At 47.8% G+C, this 24,638-nt stretch overlaps 2 protein-coding genes across 3 annotated transcripts in view; one reads left to right on the forward strand and one right to left on the reverse strand.

Moving 5' to 3' along the window:
* The window catches only part of LOC142769057 (chromatin-remodeling ATPase INO80-like), a 126,138-nt gene extending 124,084 nt beyond the window's left edge, over window positions 1-2,054 (reverse strand). Inside the window, exon 1 of one of the 2 annotated variants that reach the window (XM_075871893.1) lies at window positions 1,878-2,054. The gene's annotated coding sequence lies outside the window, so the exon portion shown is untranslated. The remainder of the gene's footprint in view (window positions 1-1,877) is intronic. The other variant, XM_075871892.1, reaches the window with a different exon arrangement.
* Window positions 2,055-2,784: 730 nt separating this feature from the next.
* The window catches only part of LOC119165447 (uncharacterized), a 29,988-nt gene continuing 8,134 nt past the window's right edge, over window positions 2,785-24,638 (forward strand). Inside the window, exons 1-14 of the mRNA XM_075870219.1 lie at window positions 2,785-2,947; window positions 3,614-3,738; window positions 5,033-5,103; window positions 5,532-5,618; window positions 6,374-6,443; window positions 10,451-10,524; window positions 10,609-10,710; window positions 11,265-11,435; window positions 11,875-12,189; window positions 15,105-15,148; window positions 19,107-19,135; window positions 20,108-20,248; window positions 21,487-21,557; window positions 22,543-22,674. Of these exons, the coding sequence (XP_075726334.1) occupies window positions 3,616-3,738; window positions 5,033-5,103; window positions 5,532-5,618; window positions 6,374-6,443; window positions 10,451-10,524; window positions 10,609-10,710; window positions 11,265-11,435; window positions 11,875-12,189; window positions 15,105-15,148; window positions 19,107-19,135; window positions 20,108-20,248; window positions 21,487-21,557; window positions 22,543-22,674 (1,430 nt within the window). The 5' untranslated portion in view covers window positions 2,785-2,947; window positions 3,614-3,615. The remainder of the gene's footprint in view (window positions 2,948-3,613; window positions 3,739-5,032; window positions 5,104-5,531; window positions 5,619-6,373; window positions 6,444-10,450; window positions 10,525-10,608; window positions 10,711-11,264; window positions 11,436-11,874; window positions 12,190-15,104; window positions 15,149-19,106; window positions 19,136-20,107; window positions 20,249-21,486; window positions 21,558-22,542; window positions 22,675-24,638) is intronic.

Raw genomic sequence — 24,638 nt, forward strand, 5'->3', positions numbered from 1 at the left:
ACAGAACTGAGCAGTCCTGGCGCACAATCACTTACCGGCTTACCTGCGTGCCACAAATTACGACAAAAGATGGTTGACATATTCGCGGCACAAGGTGTCGAACATAAAAAAAAAAGGAGCAGGCAACACAGAGAAGTGTCAGCTATTAGCTAATAAAGAGACAAACACTCTAGATTAGTTATGACAACCTATTGTCCTTTAATGCAAGCCCAAGTAATCGGGCGTTTCACGCATTTCATTCCAGTCTAAAAATGGTCGTCACGGCCGGGGAACCCCAAAACCACATGCCTTTTTGCAGAAGGCCTTAGCAATTGAGCTACCAAGGTACCTGCACGGTTAAATTCATCCATAGCCCCCCCCCCACCACGAAGTGTATCGTAATCACATGAAGGGGTCGACCTGTAAACCCTTAGGAATTATTAACTTCAGTTTTATACAGTTGTGGCAAGCTCAGTATTTTTCTTGTGCTTGCAATCATGGTTCTCTTGCAGTAGCAAACCCTTTTATACAGAGTTACTGGCTGTACATAACAGAGCTCGTCAGTCAGGCAATGAGTTTGAATCAAGAGGATGACTTGTACGGCCGTCCTTAAAAAATATGCTATGAACTGCAACATCACTTTCGTGATCACACATGCTGAGTGCATCCGAATAAATGTTATGACACAGCATCTATGCTAAGCAGTAGAGAGGGTCTACTAGAAGAAATTAAAAAAGGTTAAATTTTCAGGTTTTGTACCACTTCTGGCCTTACGCCAATTAATATGTGGCCAGAAAAAATGTGCTAACGAATGCGTTCGTCGAAAGACGCGATCCGAGCCCGTTGCAAGGTTGCAGCGACCGGGGGAAAAAAAAAAATACGCCGAAAGAAATCGCCAAAGCCGACGCAAGCACACATCCAAAACCACGGCACAGACGTCCAAACCCTGCCTCAACCCAGAAAACACTTTCTTTTTTATTCGCATCTCGAGCCGTGTTCCAAAACCAGCCAGCGCGCGTTGAGCCAACGATCGAGGTATTTCCTGTGTGCCCGAACACGCGGAACAGCGCGCTACAACGCACGCGAAATACCCGTAAATTGATTTGCCGCACAACAACCCGTTCCGCAAACGTCGCGACAAGGACCCGTACAAACCATACCTGGCTTGCTCTTTTTTTTTTTTTTTTACTTTTTGCTTCGATCTAACCGCGTAGATGAAAGCACTGCACGTTACTTCACGAAACGCTCCCGCCCGTCGCAGAAGAAAAGGTGTTCGCTCATTGTAACGAAAGCACGCGACTCTCAGACGTGCGAGGAAAAGAACGGCACTTTCACGGAGAGTTCTGTGTTAGCAGCCTCGCCTAGCAACGATCGCGACACACGGTACGCCGGCTGTTTTATTTCCCGTAGCAGGGGTGACCCTTGAGAAGCACGCTGCGATTCCGGACCGGCTGAAGCGCAGCGCGGGTTATCAAACTACGCTAACGAACACAATCAGAGGAAAGTCCGAACAGGGTTCCGAGAAGGCTCTTCCCTGGTGTTTGAGGGGTACGCACATGTTTGATAGGTGCGAACGGCAAGAGTGGATAAGCCCCCTCCCATCCCGATTCGTGAGGAAAAAACAAAAAACAAACGCGAGTTCCGAGCTCTACAAGCCCGGCATCGGAGATAATAGCAACACCCGTCTAGGCCTGCGCGGATTCCGACTGGGGTGCTAAAAAAGAAGCAGACCCTGCCCGCGAGGTACCTACACTGGACGCGGTACACCAGCGGTTGAAATCGAAGCACTGCTGGGCAGGGTTCGGGGCCGGTGTTTTGTCGCGGCGATGTTTTGGCGGGGCATGCGTTCGGGATCGAGCAGGTTTCACTTTTCGAAGGAGACGGGTTTTAGCCCTTACTTGCAGGCTCCGAGCGGCGACGGCTTCCGGAAGGCCATGGAATCGCGGCGGTCGACTGGCGTTGCGCACAAAATGGCGATGTGGTGATTCGCAGATGCGGTGCGAATAGGGTCCCATGACTCCCCTCGCCTTCGCTTCGGTAGCGCAGGGCCGAGCGCACGCCATATCCATTTTTAACCTCGAACCCCACTACGTGAAATGAAGTAGACGTTTCGCTGGCCTGAGTTGAGCAACATTAAACGTAACTTTTAGCAGGAACAAATATTGTTTATATTACGTTGTTTAACTTTCGATTTGTAGTTAAGTTTTTAAGCAGACGACTTTTTAAATAACTGTTGCTACGTGGCGCTTACGCTGCTTAGCCTCAAACGCAAAACGTTACGTAATATTAATAACAAAAGCAATAACTTAGTAGCAATATATTTTAAAACAAGCGAACTACTATTAAATATATAACATTCTAAATTAAAGTACAAAATAAAATACGTTTGTTTATTGGTAACATTGTTTTTGTTTTAACACTTTTTGTGTTTGTTATAATAGACAAGTTACGTAATTATACAGCGCCGTGAAATTCTTCAAAAACTATTGTGAGAAACCTTTTTCACTGTGTGAAGCATGAGTATTTCTTTTTGAATATTTTTTCGCACAGAATACTTGGTTTAATTTGCAAAGTGCTGCCATTCATATAACCTATGCCAATAATAAACTTACGTATAACTGAACTCAAATACCGTAAAACAACTTGCAATTTTTAAACTTTGCACTTTATGTCACGTTTTAAATAAATTTTAATTTTAACATCACCCATTTATAAACAGAACAGGGCGCCTGGTGTGGAGAGTTTGCAAATGTAACAAAATCACGTGCGCCCTGGCTGGCGTCCGTGAGATCCCCGTTGTTGCTGCTTCGCCTTGGGTGCGGTGCTGTCCTTCGGCGAGCCGAGAAGGTCACCTTTCTTCAAACTTAACTCGTGCTCAAAGCACGGAGAAGTCGCAGCTTTTTTCAGAAAAAAAAGTAAGGCACATCTCGGCATCAAACGAGAGTTCACACCGACGGAAGCGGCTCGGGTGAGTACAGTCAGTGGAACGCTAAAATTTTCCGCAATTTTTTTTTTTTTTTTTTTGTTAGCGCAACAGGCTTCTTCCGTGTCGTCTTCCGCTGTCTCGCTAACCCTAACGCCACTGTAGCGTGGCGTCTCCCAAGGCCGACGTGTTTTCAGATTTTTATCGTCGCCCATGGTTTTACAACGACCCGGCGTGTCTTCCGTTACTGCGCCGGCATTAATTACGAGCGGTACTGTTTAGCCGGCTATTCAAGTCTACATATTTGAAGATTCAGTCGCCGCTTTGTGCGAGCAACTGTTCTGCTCCGCTTTTTTTTTTTTTTTCGTCGCGAGATCGTCTGATCAGATACCGTCGCAAGCCTAATTACGCTCTGTTCCAGTATTGTTGGCCAGTAAGTGCACTTGTGTGATTAAAGCGCGCGCATGGCCTCCTAGAACATTCTACACCATGCCGGCATGGTGAGCGAAGCCCGCCAAGCGCTCGAGAGTTCGCACATGATGTCCATCTTTCGGGACCAAAACGCTGTGGTGCGGAAAACATCCAACTGATCAAAGAATTCTCGAGCGTGTCTTCTACTTCAGTTTATTTTTTTTTTTCCCGACTCTGACGTCACTCGCTTCCGCTGTCCACTGGTAATGACGCCCCCGCTTTTCTTTTGTCCTTGGGCAGAGATGACGTCACGCGTCTACGTTGGACGCCTCAACTACGAAGTTCGGGAGCGCGATCTGGAGCGCTTCTTCAAGGGCTTCGGTCGGATCCGAGAGATCAGCATCAAAAATGGCTTCGGCTTTGTGGTGAGTTTTTTTTTTTTTTTTTTTTTTTTCATTGGTCCTTTGTGCCGCCCATAAATACGTGAATTCGTTCCTGTGAGGATGTATTGCCATTTTAGACAGCGCCATCTGCTTGCATTTTTTTTTCTCACCTATTTTTCACCGATCTCGTATCGTCAATTTATGTTCAGGGTCATAAAAGCTTGTAAGGAAAAAGCCAGATCAAGTAAACATATGGCGCCTGGTTCTTTTATTGCAATGCTAGACTTTTCATAAAGGCAGGCCACGTTTCAGCACTCTGCACAGTGTGTTTGTGTAATATAAATAAAGAAAAGAAGCTGGTACACGTAGGAGAAGGCAAACTGCTTGCTTTCTCGTACGTGTACCAGCTTCTTATACCTACTAGAGCAACTGAACTTTCCCACTATAATATATATATATATATATATATATATATATATATATATATATATTACACATTCTCTACCACTGAGCTATCCTGGCGGCTATTCCCTGGGCCGCTTTAATGAGTTTATGTGTTAATTTAACCGTGGGAGTGACCGTCAGCGCCATCTGTAGCCAACGTGGCGAGTGTGGAACACTTTCTGGCCCTGTGTGGCATCACGTGGCACGTGAACTTAATATGAGCTGGCAGCTGACCAGTAGTCACTGACCAACACTCGCCCCGTTGGCTACTGATGGTGCTGACTGACACTCCCACGGTTAAATTCACATGTAAGCCCAATAAAGTGGCTGGGGGAAAACGGAAAAATTTTTAGTTAGCCACCGCATGAACGTATGCCTCGTGAATACCTAGCTGGTACCTCGCTTCTCTGCAGAATGAATAATGGTGTCACGGGTGCTTCCAAACTTATTGGAAAATTATGGTGGGTTGTAAGGTTTACGCAACTGTAAGCATAAACAGTTGTGTTCAAGGACTTGCAACACGGGCGCGCGGGAGCGTTAGGATCCCCCAAGGTTTCCGCTTCATTAGATGCTCGAGTACGGTTCTTTCCTTGAAGTTGATATCAAAACATATCATATGTTGGTGGTTATGAGGGCAGATTGAAGCTGTGTGCAGGTCTTGAGCTTCCCTCTTGGAAGTCACTAGGAGCACAACTACTCTTGAGCCGTACGCAAGTCCGTTATTGCCAAGGATCTCTTCAATATTGTGTGTGATGAGCTCACCTATCATCTTTCGGGTCCAACTGATGCTGCTGGAAACCATGTTGCTGATGTACTCCTTCGGCAGCATTTTGTGTCCCCTCCTTTGAAGGTGGCAGCACTCGACTTCTTTATCTTTTAAACTCCAATGCAGGAGTTTGACGATCACAGGGATGCGGATGACGCTGTGTACGAGCTGAACGGGAAGGAGCTACTAGGGGACCGGTGAGTGGTCCAGCACTTTCCATGCATGTGTGCTGCTGGGCAAGTCTTGGGGCAGTAATTGGTCATGGCTAACGGGACGTCTGGTCCATTGCACGCTGAAAAGGCGGACAGCGAGTACGAACGGAGTTCACAATGGTGTAGCCCCCATGCAGATCAAGGCTAAGTACAAATCTCCTATAGGGAACAAGTGCGAACTGCAGTCCCTTGTCATAAGGGGGTGATGGAGGTGCGGAATGTGGGTTTGCATTTCCAGAGTACCCATATTGCACCTGTAGCGTACAGATACTGCACGGTGCCCCTAAGCTTTATCTGAGTGTGCTTTCTGGTATGACGAGCCCTGAATAACGCTGCCTCTTGAGAGCTTCCCTAGTGCCTGAGGTTTCTTTGCCTGGTGTAGTCGGTGTTGTAGCGTTGTCTCTTTCTTTCAGGGTCTCTGTAGAGTTGGCTCGTGGAATCCGGCGTGGAGCAGACTACTATCGCTCACGTGCTGCATCCAGATCCCCGCCAAGGCGTCGGTTGGTACTTCTGTTGCTGTTCGAGTTCCGCATTTTTACTTAGCATTGCATGATCGCACAAATAGTGGCTTCCCAATAGTACATTCGGTCTGTTCTAAAACCATGCCCGAACTGGCTCTGAACTGTGTACATAGCAGGCGGGAAATCTCTGCACCAATAATGATAATTGCAGGTAACTACTGCAGCTGCTCTTCAGTTGCGTTTTTAAACTATTGTGTAAGGGGTGTGGGGGGGATCTCAAAATTTGGTGCGCTTTTGCAACTAGCTGAGGCAACTAATGCAGTCTAGCCACCGTCCCCATGGACTCACCGCAGGCAGCTTCTTTTCAGCGTGACCGTATAGCCTTGCTGCGCTAACCATGCTGGTGAATCTGCGAGCATTGCACCACCCATGGTTAAACCTAAAAAGCAGTCAATTTGCGAGACACATGTGCACCGCAAAGCAAAAACGACTTTACCGACTGTGATAGCACCCCACACTGGCTTGCAGCACTTGTCTTGCCTTGTTGACACTGTGGCAGAGAGTTCTGTGATGACTTATCTTTCGGGACCAACTCTTTGTGCTGGAAAACTGGTGCCAACGTTCTGAAAGAATTCTCTCCACGGTGCCTCGTTTGAATTTTTTTTTTTTTTTCTGTCTTTGCGTACAGTCTTCACTGGCATGAGGCAACCTTTACGGAGCATGTGGCTTCTCATATTGCGATGTTATCCTTTCACATCTTTTTTTTCTTCACGAGTTGCATTTCTTTTTTCCAGCTATGGTCCTCCTACGAGAACAGAGTACCAGCTGACAGTTGAGAACTTGAGCAGCCGTGTGAGCTGGCAGGTGAGCCAACCTACTAGTTCGTGTAACTGTTCTCGTGTGTGTTTTCAAGTGCTATATAAGTTGGTAGTCGGCCTGTGTGGCACCTGCAATGTCTTTTCAGACTAGATTAGGTAAGTGGGCGGCCACACAGTCTTTGATAATGGCCATTGTAGGTGCATTTTTGTCGTGACTTGGATTGTCTCTGGAATTATTCATTATAGCTGTTCCTGTAATCAGTTTTAGGCAAGTGCAACTAATGACCTATTTACTGCTATCATTGGTAAGTTCAAATTCGTGGCTAACAGCTCGTCTATGACTGGATGATATCCAACATCTCTCCATAGCTAACAGTCTACAGTACATGGCATAGGGCATCAAATCGTTTTGGCGAACATTTCTTTTGCAGCATCAATTTTTGGCCTCTTCCATGTCATCCTTGGTTTTAGCCGTCCAGTTATCTTCTTGCTCGTTCATATCACAGGTCTTTAAGTGAAGATTTAGCTCTGATATTACCTAGGATAGTGGGAACTCTATAGTGCCATCAAAGCCACCATAGCTTCAGAGCTAGTGCATTGTAATGGGGAAATCGCTAAAGCGACACTCTGAGTGGCCACAGATGCCCTCAAGAGCTTCTTGGCCACAATCTTTTACACTTTATATGCTTGCGTGTTAGTGCTGAAGTTGGGGAGTTCTATGCATCAGCCTGAACTGATCACTCTAGGCAAGCACAAGCATTCTTTTGTAGACTATGTGCAGCATTGAACCCTTGGGCTGGTTTTGTAGGGACTGGTCAGAAGGGTGAAGGTTATCGTGCTTACTCGCATAATTTGTGTGCAATAGTGTATCGTCCAATGTGCGGCGTACATCTAAAAAGAACAATAAGTTGGAGCACAAACAAAGTGCGCATGTTTAACAGAATTAGCACATACTTTAACGACTCAAATCTAGTCAAGCACAGTTTAGTCGAGATCGCTGGCCGAAAGGCAATGCTGAGCTTGAATTTCATAGCGCATCACATGGGAAATGTAAACATGCGACTGACAGATGGCGAAATGTAAATTTCCAAGATAAGCTCAGCAGGCGCTGCAATGCCGATATAGTGGACGCACTGAACCGGGGGAACAATTGGCCATGCTGTGACAGGACCATACACTTGTACGATGAAAGGGAGGCACATGCTTGAGCAATTCACGGGTTTGAGTAAAGTATGGTATTCTAAAGACCGCATTTTGGGGGAGGTCCTCAGAAGGCACTTCGCACTTGCAGCCTGTTTAATGTATGCCTGTGCTCGCCTGCTTGGCTAGGTGTGTGCCAAAGCTCCAATATCCTCTTGTGTGTGTCAGCGAGTTGGCTTGGGTGGGTCGGGTAGCCCAAAATATGAGAGTAAAGCTGGCAAAATATTAAGGGTGTGCAATGCAAATTATGCGAATAGATACGGTATGGCATAGAATCAAGTAATTGTGAAGGCTTGCCAAACAGTCAACTCTTTGTAATTGCAGTATGCTAGCAGTAGGATCCGAGTACAATAATGAGTTTGCCTTGCAAACCAGTTGCAACAAGCAAAAGTTCTACAACACTTTTAGTAGAGGCTAAATTCGAAATGTTACAATTTTTTGTCGGCGAAGAAACGCCAATAACAGGCCATGTATGTGTTCTATTCTCGCACTGCTCAGAGGGGGAGCAAGCCTTTGTGCGCCCCGGTGCGGCAGGCTTCCCTCCTTTACCCCCCTTGAGATGAAGGCTTGATGAGGGCGCCCCCCCAACCTGGTGTGGAGGACCGGTAAAGCGTGGTGGACCCCCCTTCCTCCTAGGGTGTTTGCGGTGGACCAACCGCTCGGAGGAACCGTGGCAGCCTTCCTCGTCGTCGTACTCGACTGGCTTTTAAATGCAAATGGGGGCATAGGCAAGTGTTGCCTCTAAAAAGAAAAATGAGGGGGCCTATTGTAGATGACGACCAGCGGGGGCGTCGTCTTTTCTGTCATTGGGCGACTGCGCGGCCTGGCCTGGCCTTTGGACCCTCCGCCACGGATGGAGTGAAGAGAGCCCCCCCTTTTGTGGGAACGGCCTGCAGCCCCCCTCCGGCCTGGTGTGGCATTTGCCTCGTGTGAAGGGCTTGGCTTGGTGTTCTGGGCTGCGTCCCCACCCCCCCGCCTTGGTTGTCTGGGCCTGGGTTCTTGGGGTGGAGCCAGGTAAATCACGTACGACGCCTTCACCTTTTCGCAAACAAAAATACGCATCACCTTCCAATTTGTGCTGCGCGAACAGCCTCCTCCTGCTGTGGACTTCGACTTGGGTGCCAGCTGTGGCCACGGCGGTTTTTTTTTTTTGCAGCTTCCAGGGTCTTGGAGTACCTGGTGGCCACATCACTGTTTTGTTTGTTACAGGCTGCATTGCGTAGCAAATCTTGTTGAGTGTGCAAACCTTCGTCGCCATATCTGCCGCAGGCTCCATTCACATGATTACCCTGTAAAAGACTGCCAATCAACGGCAGGCTTCACGATCGCATGCAGTGGCTGATGCACAGAGTTCCACGTTAGTTTACGACTGACAATTCCGAAAAAACGAATCCGTTGGCAAACATCAGCTTCGGTGACCCAGTGGCCGAAAAAGCTCTTGCTATGTTGTTGCATGCACTTACACTTACGTGCAACCAAGTCCATCAGAACCATAACTCAGAATTGCTGTTCGATGATTGCAAAGTTTGCTCAATTCTGTCCTTCAATTTGGCACACGATGACGCAGCGTGGTCGACGTTTGGGCAGTCTTGAAACGTATATGCGACAGAAATCGGCACAGTGCAGCCTCGCAGGTTAATAACGTCTGCACTTGAGCTCGTTACGCTGGGCGGCAGATCTGGCTCATTAGTTGCAGTGTCAGGTTCTTGAACTCTCCGGCACCTTCGACTTGCGGGCGATTGCTGAGCACTTGCAAAATGATGGCAGCTTTCCTCATTGTGGAGAGCGTTATGTCTGCTGCGTTTCGGCGGTGCAGGCTGTGAAGGCACTGTTGGTGCCATTTCACGCAGATTTTTTGGGACAGCAGAGCGCTAAATACAGCAGCTGTCAACACAAAATTAAGTGTGTGCAGTATTCAGCAGAATGCAGTACCACAGACACATAGGACAGAATGGTGGCGATAGCAGTGCAGCACAGGGATACTGGAACATGCGATGTCGATACGACCCTCTCAAATTGTGAGGTAATCAAAGTAGACCCTCGTAGATGACTAGTTTGCTTAGTTTTTCATTTCTGAGGGCATATGTTGTATGCTATGGGTACTGGAGGAGATAATGGCTGGTGATTTGGTGTGCACTCCTTGAACATTGTCCGGATTACCGAATGCAGATCTCGCAGCTGTCTGAAATGTCCGTCCTCTCTATTACACATTACTCTATGTGGTACCGTGCGGCTGTCCGAAATATGGTCTGCCACTGTATTGGTTCCCCATTTTGGTCATCTGCTGCAGTAGCCAAGCTGCCCCGCGGCTGACTCGAAGGTCGAGGCTTCAATAACGGCCGCTACAGTTTCATTTCAATGCAGGTGAAGTGCTAGAGGCATGTGCACTGAGATGTCTGTACACATTTAAAAGCGTGAAATTGTTGAAATCTTCGGAGCCCTCGGCAATGGCATTCCTCATAATCGTATGTTTTTTTTGTGTGTGTGTGCACGACACTTCAGATATTCTTGCTGAGCTAGCTTAGACAGCGATGTTGCAGTGTCAAGCAGGTTCAGTCTTTCTGCATTTCCTGCAGCTGTATTCCTGTGTGCAAAATATAGTGCACATTAATACTCTACCTGCTCTAAATTTATCTATCTTCCAATGGTTCCGACTTGCTACAACCTAGAATTGCCCTTGTTCCTCTACGCTGTGGATAGAGCCTGTGACAGATATGCAGTTGAACATATGTTGGTCTGGTGCCTGATGCACATTGAAAGTTTCCATTAGTTGTTTGAGGTGCAGTGTCTTGCTGGGCAGCTTGCGAGTGACTCAACTCTGTAACATTCTTGTCTTTTTTTTTCTTCACAAAGGACCTGAAAGACTACATGCGGCAAGCCGGCGAGGTGACCTATGCAGATGCCCATCGCCTTCGCCGCAATGAAGGGTAAGTCACGTTTCTGGTTGACCTAATGCTCATGTCATGGGTGGGCATTTGCCTTACGTCATTGCTTCCCTGTCATTTTTGCAGAGTTGTCGAGTTCGCCACTTATTCGGACATGAAGAACGCACTTGACAAGTTGGACAACACTGACCTCAGTGGACGTCGAATCCGCCTCATCGAAGAGAAGAGGTTTGTTCAATTGTCTCCTGGGATATCTGCACGTTCTCCATCGGTTGTAGGTCTTATCATTTTCAATTTGGTTGCACTTGCTGCAATGAATGGCTGTGGTGGGCAACCAACCTCAACAATTGCGCCGTGTCAAAACATTATCTCGTTTATTGCTATGGCTACCCTGTATTTCACGAATGTTGCGTTGCCCGAGATCCATTTCATGATTGAAAGCAGCTTATTAATTAGCAAGTATGCGTTGTATGTGCATGATAGTTGTTATACTCTGGGAAGCGTATCCTCTCACAGCTGCAGAGGCATTAGATTGGTATGTAATATTCCAACAAGTGTCACCACAGTGCCAGGTCATCAATCTTGCAGCATATATTGTGCTGCACTTTGTCACCAATACTGCACCCCTTCAATACAAGATTTAAGACAATAGCAGTGAGGTAATGCCAATATTTCCTTGGAAATCGAGGACATAACTGCCGGGCCCTTGCAGAGAGTGCTGCCAGATTGAAGACTTATCCACTGTCAGTATGGTTTCACTAATTGCTTGGAGTCTTTTACAGGCGCAGCAAGTCTCGTTCTCGGTCGCGCTCCCGCTCTAGGCGCCGCCGCAGCCCAAGCAGATCTCGTTCAAGGAGCCGTCGCCGTAGCCGTTCCCGCAGTCCAGTCAAGCGCAGGTCTCGTTCCAGGTCTAGGTCCAGGAGTGCCAGCCGCCGGGGTCGCAGCCGATCAAGGTTTGTTGGCCAGTTTTTCTTGGCTTGTACTTGTGGCTTTTGTGTAAATTTCTGGACAGGACATCGATGACTAATGTTTGGGAAAGTGCCTCACAAGGACAAGTGGTAACAAAGAGAGCTCACATGCTCGTCTTTTGGTTACCAACTAGCCCAGCTACATATTCTATTGGTCACTATCTGCCTTCATTACCTACCATCTGGGGGTAGTCCTATAAGGCTGATTTTATATTGCTGTAAACTATGCAAGGTGGCAGCATATTCTTGCTTCATCAACACTGTGGTTTCTGTGATGACTTTATCTTTCGGGTCCAACTCTCTGTGCCGGAAAACTGGTGCCAACGTTCTGAAACAATTCTATCCACAGTGCGTCCTTTTATTGTTACCCTGTTGTCTCGACTGGCAGCCTTTCTGATTAGCCAAAATAATTTTTACTGCGCAGGTCCAGGAGTGCTAAGAGACGAAGCCATTCCCGGACACCCGTCAAGCGCCGATCGCGGTCTGCATCTCGCTCACGATCGCGCTCCCGGAGCCCGGCCCCGAAGCGACGAGCCTCCAGGTCTGCCAGTCGGTCACACTCGCGATCCCGCTCCAAGTCAAAATCGAAGTCTAAGAGCAAGTCTCGCAGCCGCAGCAAGTCTCCGGAGACCAACAACCGCCACCACTCAGCTTCTCGCTCCCGGTCCAGGTCCCACTCTCGGTCGCGGTCCAAGTCCCCGATCAAGAACAACAAGGACAACTCCGATGACAGCAGTTGAAGCAATGGGCAGCACTGCTTTTCACTTTTGCACGACTAATCATGCTCTCTTGCCGTTGTCCTTAATTCCTCCGCATGTTCTCGGGACCTCCCTTAGACCCGTCTTGGACTCTGTATATAGTAAACTCCACATTGTGACCTGTATATTTCATTTACTGACCTGTAATAAAACCATCATGTATGTCACTATAAATTGCTATTCCGCACGCTCTATTTTCTTGGGGTTTGACATTGCAGCAAGGAAATGAATCTTCGAAAACCTCCAGGCCTGTGCGAAATGTGTAGCATAGTCACCATGAAAGCCGGAAGAGTGGCTTTTGAAAACCTATTTTATAGGGACACGAGAGGAACAATGGCTTGGTTTAGGTATACATGCTTCACTATCATTAGTTCATTATTTGTGAAGAAAAGGTTGAAGTTTCATTTTAATGTTGCTGCACTATCTTTTGTAAGAATTGCACGATTCATGGCATCGCTCGGTGAAATTTTGAGACGATGATAATGCTCCTTAGATCATTGTCACGTGCCCACTTTGGGGGATCGGTCATGAAACTTCTTTGCTTAAGGCAGCTGCTCCCTTCTCATGGCTCTTGCCCAATGTAAAGATGGGCCGAGTATTAGGTGAATTTTTGTGTGTGTTCGTATTACTATTAGTATATGCTTGGGATAGGTAACGAAATAAATAATTACTGCATAATATATCTTTAAAATGAATTTGGCTCGGTCATCGTTTACTATGGCATAGTAAACATCCCTGTGAATGTAGCCCAGAGTAGAGGCGTCAAACGATAGCACAACTGATTTGGATATTTCCAGGGCCAAGTTACGAAAAGGTGGTGCTATAAATCTCAGAGAGAGAAGACTTTATTCACAGCACAGAGTTTATCAAAATTAACCAGAGGGCACTCTGGCGCTGCGATCGTTCAGCGACCATGTGAATGATGGGTAGTACACACATTTGCCTAGTCTTCGTACTTGGGGCGGCGAATCGTACTTGCGGCTTCGTTTATTGCTGTGTTTCGATTTTGTTTTGAAAGAAAGATTCAACCCTTTTGAACTTCGTGACCCAATTTGGAAAGGTAATTCAAAAAGAAATAGGGTGGTGAAGCGCAATCAGTGAACATTTGCTGATTTTTGTTTCGTGAGAAAACAGCTTCAAACCACACAAACACACACGGAGCCAAAAGCGGTGCCAGAAGTACGAAGTTTAGCCAAATGTGTGTACTACCCACACGGAGGAAGGAAAGGTGACTACCCATCATTCCCATGCTCGCTGAAGCGCCGTGCATTGCAGTGCCCATAGACACTGGCGCCAGAGTTCCATCTAGTGTACATTGGGAAACTCTATGATTCACAGGATCTTGTGTGGGGTAGGTGTCGGCCTCGCAAGGCGCGGCCCACCCTTCTAATGCTCTAGTAAGGCGGAGGAGGTGGTCATTGCACTGGCAGTATCCCATCCAAACTCAAAACAAATAGTTACAGACTCTCGAAGAGCCTGCGAGAGCTATCTTGCAGGAGAAATCTCTCCATTGGCTAATAGACTTTTAAAATTCAGCATCGGGAACCGCGATCCTACCCCAAAACGTCTTATATGGACTCCGGGACATCAGGGTCTACAGGGTAACGAGGCTGCACATGCAGCGGCCCGCGTGCTTACTTCCCGGGAAACTACCCGTTCCCCTGATAGACCTGAACGTCCCACACCTTTAACACGGTTTCGATAAATCAAAGAATACTACATTTAGCAACGCCGCTTGTATCCCGCACCAGCGAAGGGACTCTCGAAAACGGAGGAGCGCATCCTGCGGCGCCTACAGACAAATACGCTGCTCTGTCCAGCCATACTCAAATATTACGACCCAAAAATAAGTGGGCAGTGACAGTACTGTGGGGAAGTGGCCAGCACTTACCATATGGTCTGGGCCTGCCAAATGAACCCAAAATTAACCCCTTTCCCAACCCCACCAAAGAGGACTGGGAGACGACCCTACTCAATAGCTCCACACTAGAGGAACAGCGAACTCTAGTCCAGCGGGCTCGGGTGGCGGCCTCGACTAATGACGTCCCGGACTAGGGATGTCAACCAGCCCGGTGGGGATAAGGGCTATCTGGCACAGCCAGCATCAATAAAGGTTTTTTCCTCCTCCTCCTCCTTCTAATGCTCTATTCTATGCAGTCCTAAAAACACTGGGCCAAGAACTCGAGGGCTGAACCTGACCCGACAGAGGATACTTAAGTTCCCGCGCTTGCGGGTCACGAGTTCTCGTTCTCCTCTGCCTGGCCAGGGCATAGGACAGGATAGAAAGTAATGACTGATTGTTTCCTCCTCCTTACAAGAAAGACAACGCTTGACTTGCTTCATTTTTATCGATTGGGAGCTCCGTACGATCCAGTACACGCCTTCCAAATTTCTTACGTCACTGTGTTTGGGGCGGGAATGTCAAGGTGGCGTTACCACGCTTTTTATTTTAGCGCTTTTTCTCGCTTACCAGGCGTCGTGTCGCAGCAAGAGTGTTTTCAGGATTGGGAAGTTGTGCTATACTAATACGCGAAAAGTTGTTTTGCTCTGAGTGTCCCTTTAGCTCTCTTTGGGTAACTTCCACAAGCACACTTTCAGGGTACCAATTACACTATTCATTGTATTTTTTGTGTAGTACGAATGCATTCACTCTCATGACACTATGCGATCTTTTATCCTCCCTCCGGGAATCGTGGTACCTGCTACACCCTTCCGAAGACTTGTGCATTCTTTCTTTAAAGCTGCGGCTGACGACGATGAATTAGGCCTTAGGCTTTTTCAATGGGTTGGAGCGTTCTATAACCCACCCGTTACGCAGTTGTGTTGCAAACTGCCTAAGGCCAGTTCGGAACAAATTCTGTGTTTCCTTGTTTTTCATCATCTGCTGCTTATGCAGCAAGGACCCTCCCCCACCAGACCTCCTTGGACAGTCGCCTTCAAGTGAGGCCTGGGAGAACATCCTCACGACCACAAGCCCAGCTCCGGGCCATCAAACGAGGTGGCGACGAGGCATGGCCTGACAGCCCTCGCCACTTAGTGAACCGTCAGCTGCCCTAATAAAGTTGTTTACTACGGCTACTAATTTTGCGCGATAGTGGCTATGGACAACCACGGCGCAAGCGACCCTCGTGATAACGTAACATTTTTCGCTGTAAATGGATGCGTAACCGTGTGCCCCAATCTGCATTTTCATTTTCTTGTATCTTAATTGTTAGGTAGCAGAGCATTGTGGGGCAATTTCGGACAGCTGGGATAGCGTGTACGTGCCGGAGTGCAGCCAGGGGGTGGCACACTGGGCACGTGCCTCCCCCTTCCCCTGCATTTTTTTTTGCCATGGCATAGAAAGTGAAAAATGGTCATTTTAAAGGGGTGCGCCTCCCGAAACAAGGCAGTGCCCCCCCCCCTCCTCCCGAAAAAAAATTGTGGGTATGTATAGGCCAGGGAGGCTATACAGAGACAAGGTCTCCTGGTACCTTCTTGTCCGGTCTAGCCCGGACCACAACCATGCCGAATACGAAAATAAGATAATTCATTCACATCATCATCATGCGCTTGCGTACGGGCATTACCACAGCATTACGCAGCTTTCCTATTTGGGCAAGGGTGTATGCACCGCCAGCCATGTGTGGAACACGCAACAGTCGGTGAAATCTTAAAGAACAGGCCTTTTTTTTTTCAACACACTTCGAACAGCTAGTGCACGTACACATCCAAAGGACCGATCACTCAATTAATCGTGACTTATCTCAAGTAGAGAAACGTGTACTGTACCATTCTGTGGAGCGGTGTGGTACCCGCTCCACATACGTAAGGCAGTATATGTGGCCCCGCCACGGTGGTCTAGTGGCTAAGGTACTCGGCTGCTGACCCGCAGGTCGCGGGATCAAATCCCGGCTGCATTTCCGATGGAGGCGGAAATGTCGTAGGCCCGTGTGCTCTGATTTGGGTGCACGTCTAAGCACCCCAGGTGGTCGAAATTGCCGGAGCCCTCCACTACAGCGTCTCTCATAATCATATAGTGGTTTTGGAACGTTAAACCTCACAAATCGAATCAAGGCATTATATGTGCGCTTTGTGGTGTGGGCCAAAATCGCTCTTTTAATCTCGTAACAACTTTCGAGATAACATCACCACTGTCGCCATGGCTTATATCACATAGTGGTCGCTTACCAATGGCTAGACGTACTATCAGCGTCAAATGAGACCCGAACAGCGACAAGCCTTCGCAATTGTATGGTGCGCACCATCTACTCATCACGATTTGACAGGCGCTCACGTCCTGTTCGCAGCTCTGCGCATGGTGATAAGTGGAAGGCACACGCTACACCCTCACAAAGGCTTGCCGCTGTACGGCTTCCTTTGACGCTGATAGCACGTGCCCGGTGGTTGGAGGCAAATATTTCCACGCTACACCTGCGGTAACTGACGCTAAGGTTGACGTCATCGCTTCGGTCATCTTGCAATGCGAGGTCAATCGCACGAAATCTTACCTGCTGCAGAGGAGGTAATATTTGTTGACGATAGTAATACCGGTGTCACACGGGTATATTTAATCGCAATCAGGGTGATCCCGGATCGACTTTTTTTGATCGTGATGAAATTTATGGCCGTTGTTACACGGCTCAAGCATATCCAGTCCGAGCTTGGGCCGTGTACAAGCTTGGGCATCTGACCCAAGCTCGTCCGAGCTTGGGTCAGATGAAATACACCAGGTGGTACTTGCGGGCCGCATAACATGTCGTTGACAAAACTCGGCGTACGGAATTTCAATAGAGCCATTTGTCAGCAATATTTTGACCGTGCGAGAACCGCTCGAGCGTCGAAAACAATTGGGTGCCACGACAAAAGTAATTTCATAAATCCATCGTTCGGTAGAGTTTTCTTTGCACTTGCCTGTATTTCTGTGCAAGAATCTTAATCTTCACTGATGGCACCTGCTTGTAGCCGTCCAGTCGCAGCGAAACGGCAATCTCGTTGTACGCGACAGAGTTTCCTTTGTGGCGCCTTAAGTCTCCCAGTTGCTCCTGCCAGCGGTCAATTAATTGGTATCTTCGTTCGACCACGAAGAGTGCGTACGCAGTGACGTAGTCGAAAAGCTGGTGACACTCGTGATCAATTAGCGTCGAGGTTGCTCCATCTGTTCCGATGGCGCGAGAGTTGAACTTGTCGTCCGCTTATCATTTGCTTCTCCCATAACTACATACTGTCAATACAAATGCTTAAATATGCAAAATTACAGCTATATTTATTCAAAACAGAATTAAAGTTATTTTTAAAATAAATATCTTGCTTCTTAAATCTACTTTTACGGAACTGTGCTTGATTTTATTGTTTATTTTACTTTCAACAAGCTTGACCAGCCAATTGCGCCATGGAGACAGTCAAGCTTGGCCAGGGGATGCATTCATCCAGACCGCGATAGTCTTGATCCCAATCGAGCCTGATCGCGATTAAAAGTGACCGTGTGACACTGGTTGCGGATAACGTTCCAAAAAATATTTTTGTTAGTTTCAGTGTTTTTTTTTGTTCTAAATTCCCGCGATAGGGGTTACGGGCATCGGCGGACAGCCACCCCATTGCCTTTGTGATCTTATAACGGCTTTCGTCGTTGATGTCACCTTTGGTTGGTTATTGGAACGAAATCAGTCTGAGGTCTTCTAATATGGTGTTATCATACATGTACCGTGGAGGAAGCTTCCTTCATGATATGGACATTATTGAGATGTTCGGCGTGTATCATCGATGGTTGAGCGTGAGTACGACCAAACAGTCTTACATACACGGAGCTTACATAGAACCAACGCCTCCTAGATTCCCGTGCCTGCCGGGTTATCAGCGGTCACTTGAGAAGCGGCCGTCGTCGGAACTATAGTGATGACGCCACTTAAATAGGGGTGTCTTCAAATAAGTTTTTACGTTTTTGGAGCTTATATGCAACAAAAATAACGTAAAAAGTTTTTAAAAGGCGTAAACGTAATTATAATTACCCTACGTAAGTGCCACCGTTATAGATGACAGGCGTTGTGCGCTCATTCAGCAGGCAACCCCTTCAAAACAAGGCGTAGCCTCTAAAATTGTTGTTGTTAGTGGTTCATGAGGAAAAGAAAGAAGGCACTTAATTTCTGTCTGCCTACAGGCGACACGGCGCAGCAAACGCCAAAATAGCCAATCTCTAAGGCCGAGTACAATGACCCTTACCCCTACGTAGGTAGCGCCGCCATAAATGACGAGCGTTTCGCGCTCACATCTTGCAGGCAAGAGAAATCTAAGAGGCTATGGTGTGGTCGTTAGGAAACAACGCGCTGACTCGCTGCAATGCGCACGTGCGGTCAGGCTTTTGGTACACTTTTGGGGAACAAGACAGGCCCTTAACAGCTGCCGCCATCCATTATCAAAAGCCTGCAACTGTAGTCAGTGCTGCCTGATGTTCTGTGGTGCTACTAATAGTGCTACCACTCTCTATGTTTTCTGTAGGTTGTGGGTTACTGTTTTTAAAGACGGATATTGCTCGACCATTTGTATAGAAACAAGCAGAATTAAAATAATAAAGTTCTTCGAAATAAGCATGGCTGCTCGATTTACCGAGGCTTCCGAGACTACAGTGGCTGTAAGCTACGGCCTTCGAGATTTTTAATCAACTGCTTGCGTGTTTTCGTACAAAAGCAGTTCCCAGGTCATAAAAAAATACCACAGCTGCACTCTACACGACTCGCACTTCTCGAAATTTGCTGCAGTTGTTTACCGAGCATCTTGCAGCTTTTTTTTTTTTTTTCTCCTGCCGTTTTCTTTTTGTCAGGTGACACCCATGACGTAGGCCAGACGCTCGTGACGTCACAGAGCTGTTTGTGTTCTAGAAGGATTCAGAGAAGACGGCGGTGGTAGCAAGGCCTATGGTTAGCAATCTGCGGCGCTAATTATTTTCGCTTCGTGAGTACCGCACTGCCTCCCAACTAACCGTTCTCCTACCGAGGTCAACGCCAGCGGCTGCGTTAAAGAATAGCGATTAGAGCGGCTAAATCGATGACGCGCATATTTCGAGAAGGCTTAGCGGGGCCGCCTTCTTGTGTGTTTTTGCCTGCTTGTTGATCAACTTCGCGGCTTCCTTATTTGTCGGCGCCGCATTGCATCCACGTCGGGGTGGGCTGGTTTCCCTAGCAAACGAGTGATTTAAGTCGAGTAGAGCCCGTAATTTTGCACGATTTAGAACGTTTCTATCGTAATTTTCCTCTGTCCCTTCCCCCCTCTGTTCCGTTCGTGCCTTGGCATATGTGACGCAAACGCAAATACTAGCCTTTAACGGTGCTGTAGTACTTAATCGCTATCACCGAAATTTTGTCCGAACATCACTCGCAGCTCCGAAAGCGCTGATTATCGTTTCCTCGAAAGGCAGGCATGGCTGTTAATACGTTTACTATATAAACATAGCTGAGGAAGTTAAGTGTGGGGGGGGGGGGGGGGTATCTTTTTTTTTCTTTTTCTCGTTTACTTGGCTCTGGCGACGCGAATAGCTTGCGATACTTAAAAAAAAAAGAAAGCGGGAACCTAGCAGCTGGCGAAAAATAGCGCGCTGGAAAAATACCGGCAGAACGGGAAAAAAAGAAAAAAAATGGCCGCTAGCCGCTTTTCTAATCGCAAGGCCCACCTACGCCTCCATAGGGGAAAAAAAAAAAAAAAAAGAGTACAGTCAGCGAGAGTCGGAATGTAGCAGCTGTTATCGGGCCGACTTGTTTTCCTGTTTGCGCCGCACGTAGACTTGCTCGAGGGCGCTGACGTCGAGAGGCCAGATTTTGTAGGTTTGCTGCGGCGCCTCTGAACTGCTAACGTCTCTCTCCGAGTCGTCGCCGATCGAGTTTTTCGATAATTAGGGGGCGCGCGTCTCTGTTTTTCCCGATGTCCCAGAGAAGAAACGAGGCGGCCATGACGACCCGGGTGTTCATCGGACACCTCAGCTACCAGGTGCGCGAGAAAGACGTGGACCGCTTCTTCAAGGGCTACGGGCGCGTCGGTGACATACACCTCAAGAACGGCTTCGGATTTGTGGTGAGTGCCGGCGTCGTTGCACGTTTTTTTCTCCGCGGTCACGTTGAGCGAGGGAGTACAGTCTTTGGGGAGTCTTACCCCCGTATTCTAGAACGTCCCCTCACTCAACGCTTCACCTCCACTTGAGAAAGCCGATGGGAGCGCCGTCTCTAGGCACGGCAAGTCACTGCATATCGGCGATAATCTGCTGCGATTCTTGAGTAGCGCAGCGTCATTTTCAGCCGGGAGGTGGCGCAGTGCTCCACTCTGTCAAGTGAAGGTCGAGTCGAGGAGCGTTTCTGAATGGGGGGTTAGAATATCTCGCCGCGATCGCGGCCCGCAAACGCTGGCTTCGAGGCTTCGGTGTCGCTGCAATCGTGCGTCGCAGTTTGCAGCAGGGCAAACACTATTCTAAATCTCGTGTGGCGGGCGCCGCGCTTGCAAACGGTATTCTAAAACTCTCTATTAGGGAGTTTTAGAATAGCGCACCGCGCACCCTTGCAGTGCGGTCGCTGCCACTGCGCACGCGTCATAACACGAGTCGCCGGCCGCGTTCGCGGCCCGCACGCAGAAAATCCGAAATAGCGAGCGGCGATCGCGGCCCGCGAGGGCCGCAAAGTGATGTGAGTAGCCTCCATGCATATGGGACTGCGGTCGGGGTTAAAGTCCTTGGAATTTTGTCTATGAGGAGCAAACGCTATACCTAAGACTCATATGGCGCCCGCTATGCCCGCAGCCCCTGCAAACGTTATCCTGAAACTCCCTATTATTGCGTCACGTTGAAAATCGGAGACTGGTCGTTTGAGGGCGCCGGTGGCGCCATATTGCAGCGCTGACATCAAACGAATTTGCGAGGATTGCAGGAGGAAATGGCAGTATCGCCGCGTAGCTGCCAGTTCGAAGAACGTTCACATCACGATTGGGTTCATTACTGTACAGAGGGCTTAACAAAGTTCTAGGATTGATATTCTATTATAGCCATTACTTGCTGTTTCCGATAGTCAACAGAATCTTACACGAACCGCGCAACAGGTCTCGGCAAAGAACTTTATCAAAAAGAGGCTGTAGTTTATTGACTGTTTCGTTTTCAATGCCAAAAATGCATGCTTTGTGCGTTAAGGTTGTAGGGGGCTGTGCCGAGATGACATCGCCAGTTTACGATTGGTGAACGTGTCATTAAAACTGTTTTGAGGCCGAGACCCTTGCTATAGCCCGGCTCACGGATGTGTTGGTTGCCGGCGGCCCCTGTTTTATTTCAGGAGTTCGAGGATCACAGAGATGCTGATGATGCCATCAAGGATCTCAACGGCAAGGAGCTGCTTGGCGAAAGGTGCGTTGAGGGGTCGGCAGGGTCTTTCAAATGGTTCAGCATTTAAAGAAAAAGTGGGCAGGCTAGCCTGATCGTACTTCACCACGACCAAGCTGATACTGCGATGTCCTGTTGCATCATACTCTGAATAAAGAATTGGGATGTCAACAAAAACGCTATGACATAGATAGTGCTGCTTATTGATTGATTAAAACTTTGTTTTGGTCCTGAGAAGACACAGCTGCGCCACCCGACAAATCCTGCGTAGGGACCGTCAAGCCGAGCTTGGCGGTCGGTTCACAAAATTTGAGCAATACTACTGGTATTAAGCATGCAGTAGGACATCTCATAGTCTGGCACTATCTGGATCTCCTTTACATAACGATTATCATAAACAATTCAGAGTAGTGGTAGCGCCGGATATTATGATATAAGTCGGAAATAAAATGGATGAAAGTGGAAACGTCTCGTCGACAGAGTCCAAGGCTGCAACCTTAACATTGCAGCTTCAGTCTTTGCTGACAAGTTATCATTTTATGCTCTTTAATTGATCACGTTGATCTCAGTTACTTTAAGTAACATCCCTCATACTTACCTTGGCAATATTGTCTTCTCGTTTATGTCTCTAGCATAGGAAGGCGAGCCCATAAAATTCCCTTTTTTTTCTTGATTAGTAGCATCGTGTAATAATGTGTACTTGTTCGAAAAAGGTCCGCCGCTATGGACCAGTGGCTAAGGTGATTGTCTGCCGACGCGAAACGGCGGTCCCATTTCGGTGGAGGCAAAATGGTAGAGGCTTGTGTACTGTTCGATGTCGGTGCACGTTGAGGACTACCAGATAGTACAAATTTCCGGAGCCCTCCACCACGGCGTCTCTCGTATTCGTATCTTGGTTTTGGGACGTGAAACCCCCGCATGTTACTATTACAATGATTGTTTGAAGAGGAAGTGAGTTTGATGCTGTTTTTTTTTTTTTTTTGTGTGATGCCCTTGTTCCTTGGCGCAGGGTTTCCGTGGAGCTGGCACACGGAAGTCGGCGTGGACCGGGGGGCAGGATCCTTGCACCGGGTTCACGGGACTGGAGGTCGCCGCCAGGAGGTGGAGGAGGGGGCCGCTACCAGAGTGGCTCCAGGGACAGGTCAGCAGAGATTCTGGCGCTTCTGTTTAAGGCTGATGTAGTTGCGCACCCATGGGGCATGCCACGTGAGGGTGCTTATTGCAGAACTGGGGCGCTATTCTCGATGTCTTCACCTTGCGGATGGTCTGCTTTGGCCTCCGCTGATTGGCTGGAGCTCAGCAAGCAAACCCCCCCTCCCCTCCTTTGAGTTCACAATTTCAGCCTGCCCTGCAATGAAATGTAAACAAGGGAACATCGCCCGGCTTTTCGTTTACACGTGCTTTCGGCTAGGCAGTCGTGGCATTATGCTGCTGAATGCACGAACTCGTTCTTAGTTCCTGGCTACGGTGGTTTTAAAGGGGCTGAAATGCAGCTATAAGATTTTTTTTTTATGTAACGAACCTCGCGGTAACCATGAACTCATTCTGGCTCCTACGCGGAAGTCTTGGCTTTAAAGACAAGGCAGTGAATGGATTTATTGAGATAACCGCATGAAAAAAAAAGATTAATGTGACACCAGGCATTGCCTGAGAGAAACGCATGCGACTGCCGTGCTTTGCGGCATAGCACCGTGCGCAAAAATATAAGGCAAAAGGAAAAGAGCATAACTTTCATCCTGAGGAGGCTTGTGGACCTTTGACGGGGGCTGATGTGAACAAGTTCAAAATAGTTTAGTTTGACATGCACACAGCACTATAAAGTGTAGTGTACAAAACTTTATGAAAGCAGTTGATTACTATGATCTTGGATCCAAGGTACATGAAAACTTTTTTCTCGTTTCACTGTGCCTCTGGCCACTTTTTCATAACACTGTGTAGAACATGGTTTCTCCAACTGAACTTCGAAAATCGGCCCAGAAATCGCTTTTTTTTTTTCTCTCATCGTTTTCGAGTTCCCCATGCCCTTCCGCACCTCTCAGCAAATTTTGGCTTGAAAATATTTCCCACTTATTTCTCAAATTGTGGCCAATAAAAAGAGCAACTGCGCGCGAGCGGACCTTTAAATTAAAATCTGAACTATCCGTACTTCATCCGCCGACAACACGGGGAACTACCTGCTCCACCAGCGCCATTTTGGTCTTGTTCGAAAGGTCGCGTTTCTAACTCTTTTTTTTTTTCAAGTAGACAACTATGTTGCCTTCGTGGAAGCAAAAAAAGTGAAGACAAAACCACGTGCAGCGCGTGATTTCATTGGTTGTTTCACGCACGTGACCAAAACGGCGCTTCCCAATTGGCCAGGAAAACTTGCTGGCAGTGGCAGGAAACCTTGCGCCTGGCAGTCGACAGAACCATGACAAAATGGGCATGTCTGTGCGCGTCATGATGAAGAAGCAGACGTCGGAAACGCCACTTGGCCAATCCGGTGCCTAGGTTTTGTCACGTGCTCCAAGCAGCCAATAGAAATGTGCGCTGGTGTTTCTCCATGACGCGTTTTTGCTGAAACATCAATGAGCAAGGCGAGCCACTGGTGGCGGGAAATCGAAGATGAACCACAACCCTTCCAAACAAGACCAAGATGACCACGATAGCTCGCGTGTAACGGCAGCGGTTCGGTGTGGAAAAAGTGCGACTTCAGCGTCTATTTGTGCTCAGTTTCATCTCACTGGGGTGTTATAAATTGATTTTGTGCCAGAAATAATAATGCGAGAAGCTAGAAACTTCTCTCAAATAATTGCCGATTCTGAAAATGTCAACTTCAAAAAGTCAGATTTTTTTTCAGTTTTCGGCCTTTTAAGACTCGTGTCCTCCCCTTAAGGAACCCTAATGGCTTTTGTATAGAGCCACGAAACTCTTAACCCCTAATTCGCTTCTTTAAATAAATTTGTTGCTAATAGGGGCAACTTGTGCATCGGTTTCACTCATGGCCACTCGCAAAACCTTAAGATGTCACCCATAGAACCCCTGGTTTCTGGGGAACCCAAGTTGAGAACCCTTGTTCTAGAGCTAAGGCGAACAGAATTGAATTCCTTCATAAGAGGCACTGAT

The sequence above is a fragment of the Rhipicephalus microplus genome, chromosome 8 (assembly GCF_043290135.1).
Source record: "Rhipicephalus microplus isolate Deutch F79 chromosome 8, USDA_Rmic, whole genome shotgun sequence".
In the NCBI taxonomy this organism is placed as follows: domain Eukaryota; kingdom Metazoa; phylum Arthropoda; class Arachnida; order Ixodida; family Ixodidae; genus Rhipicephalus; species Rhipicephalus microplus.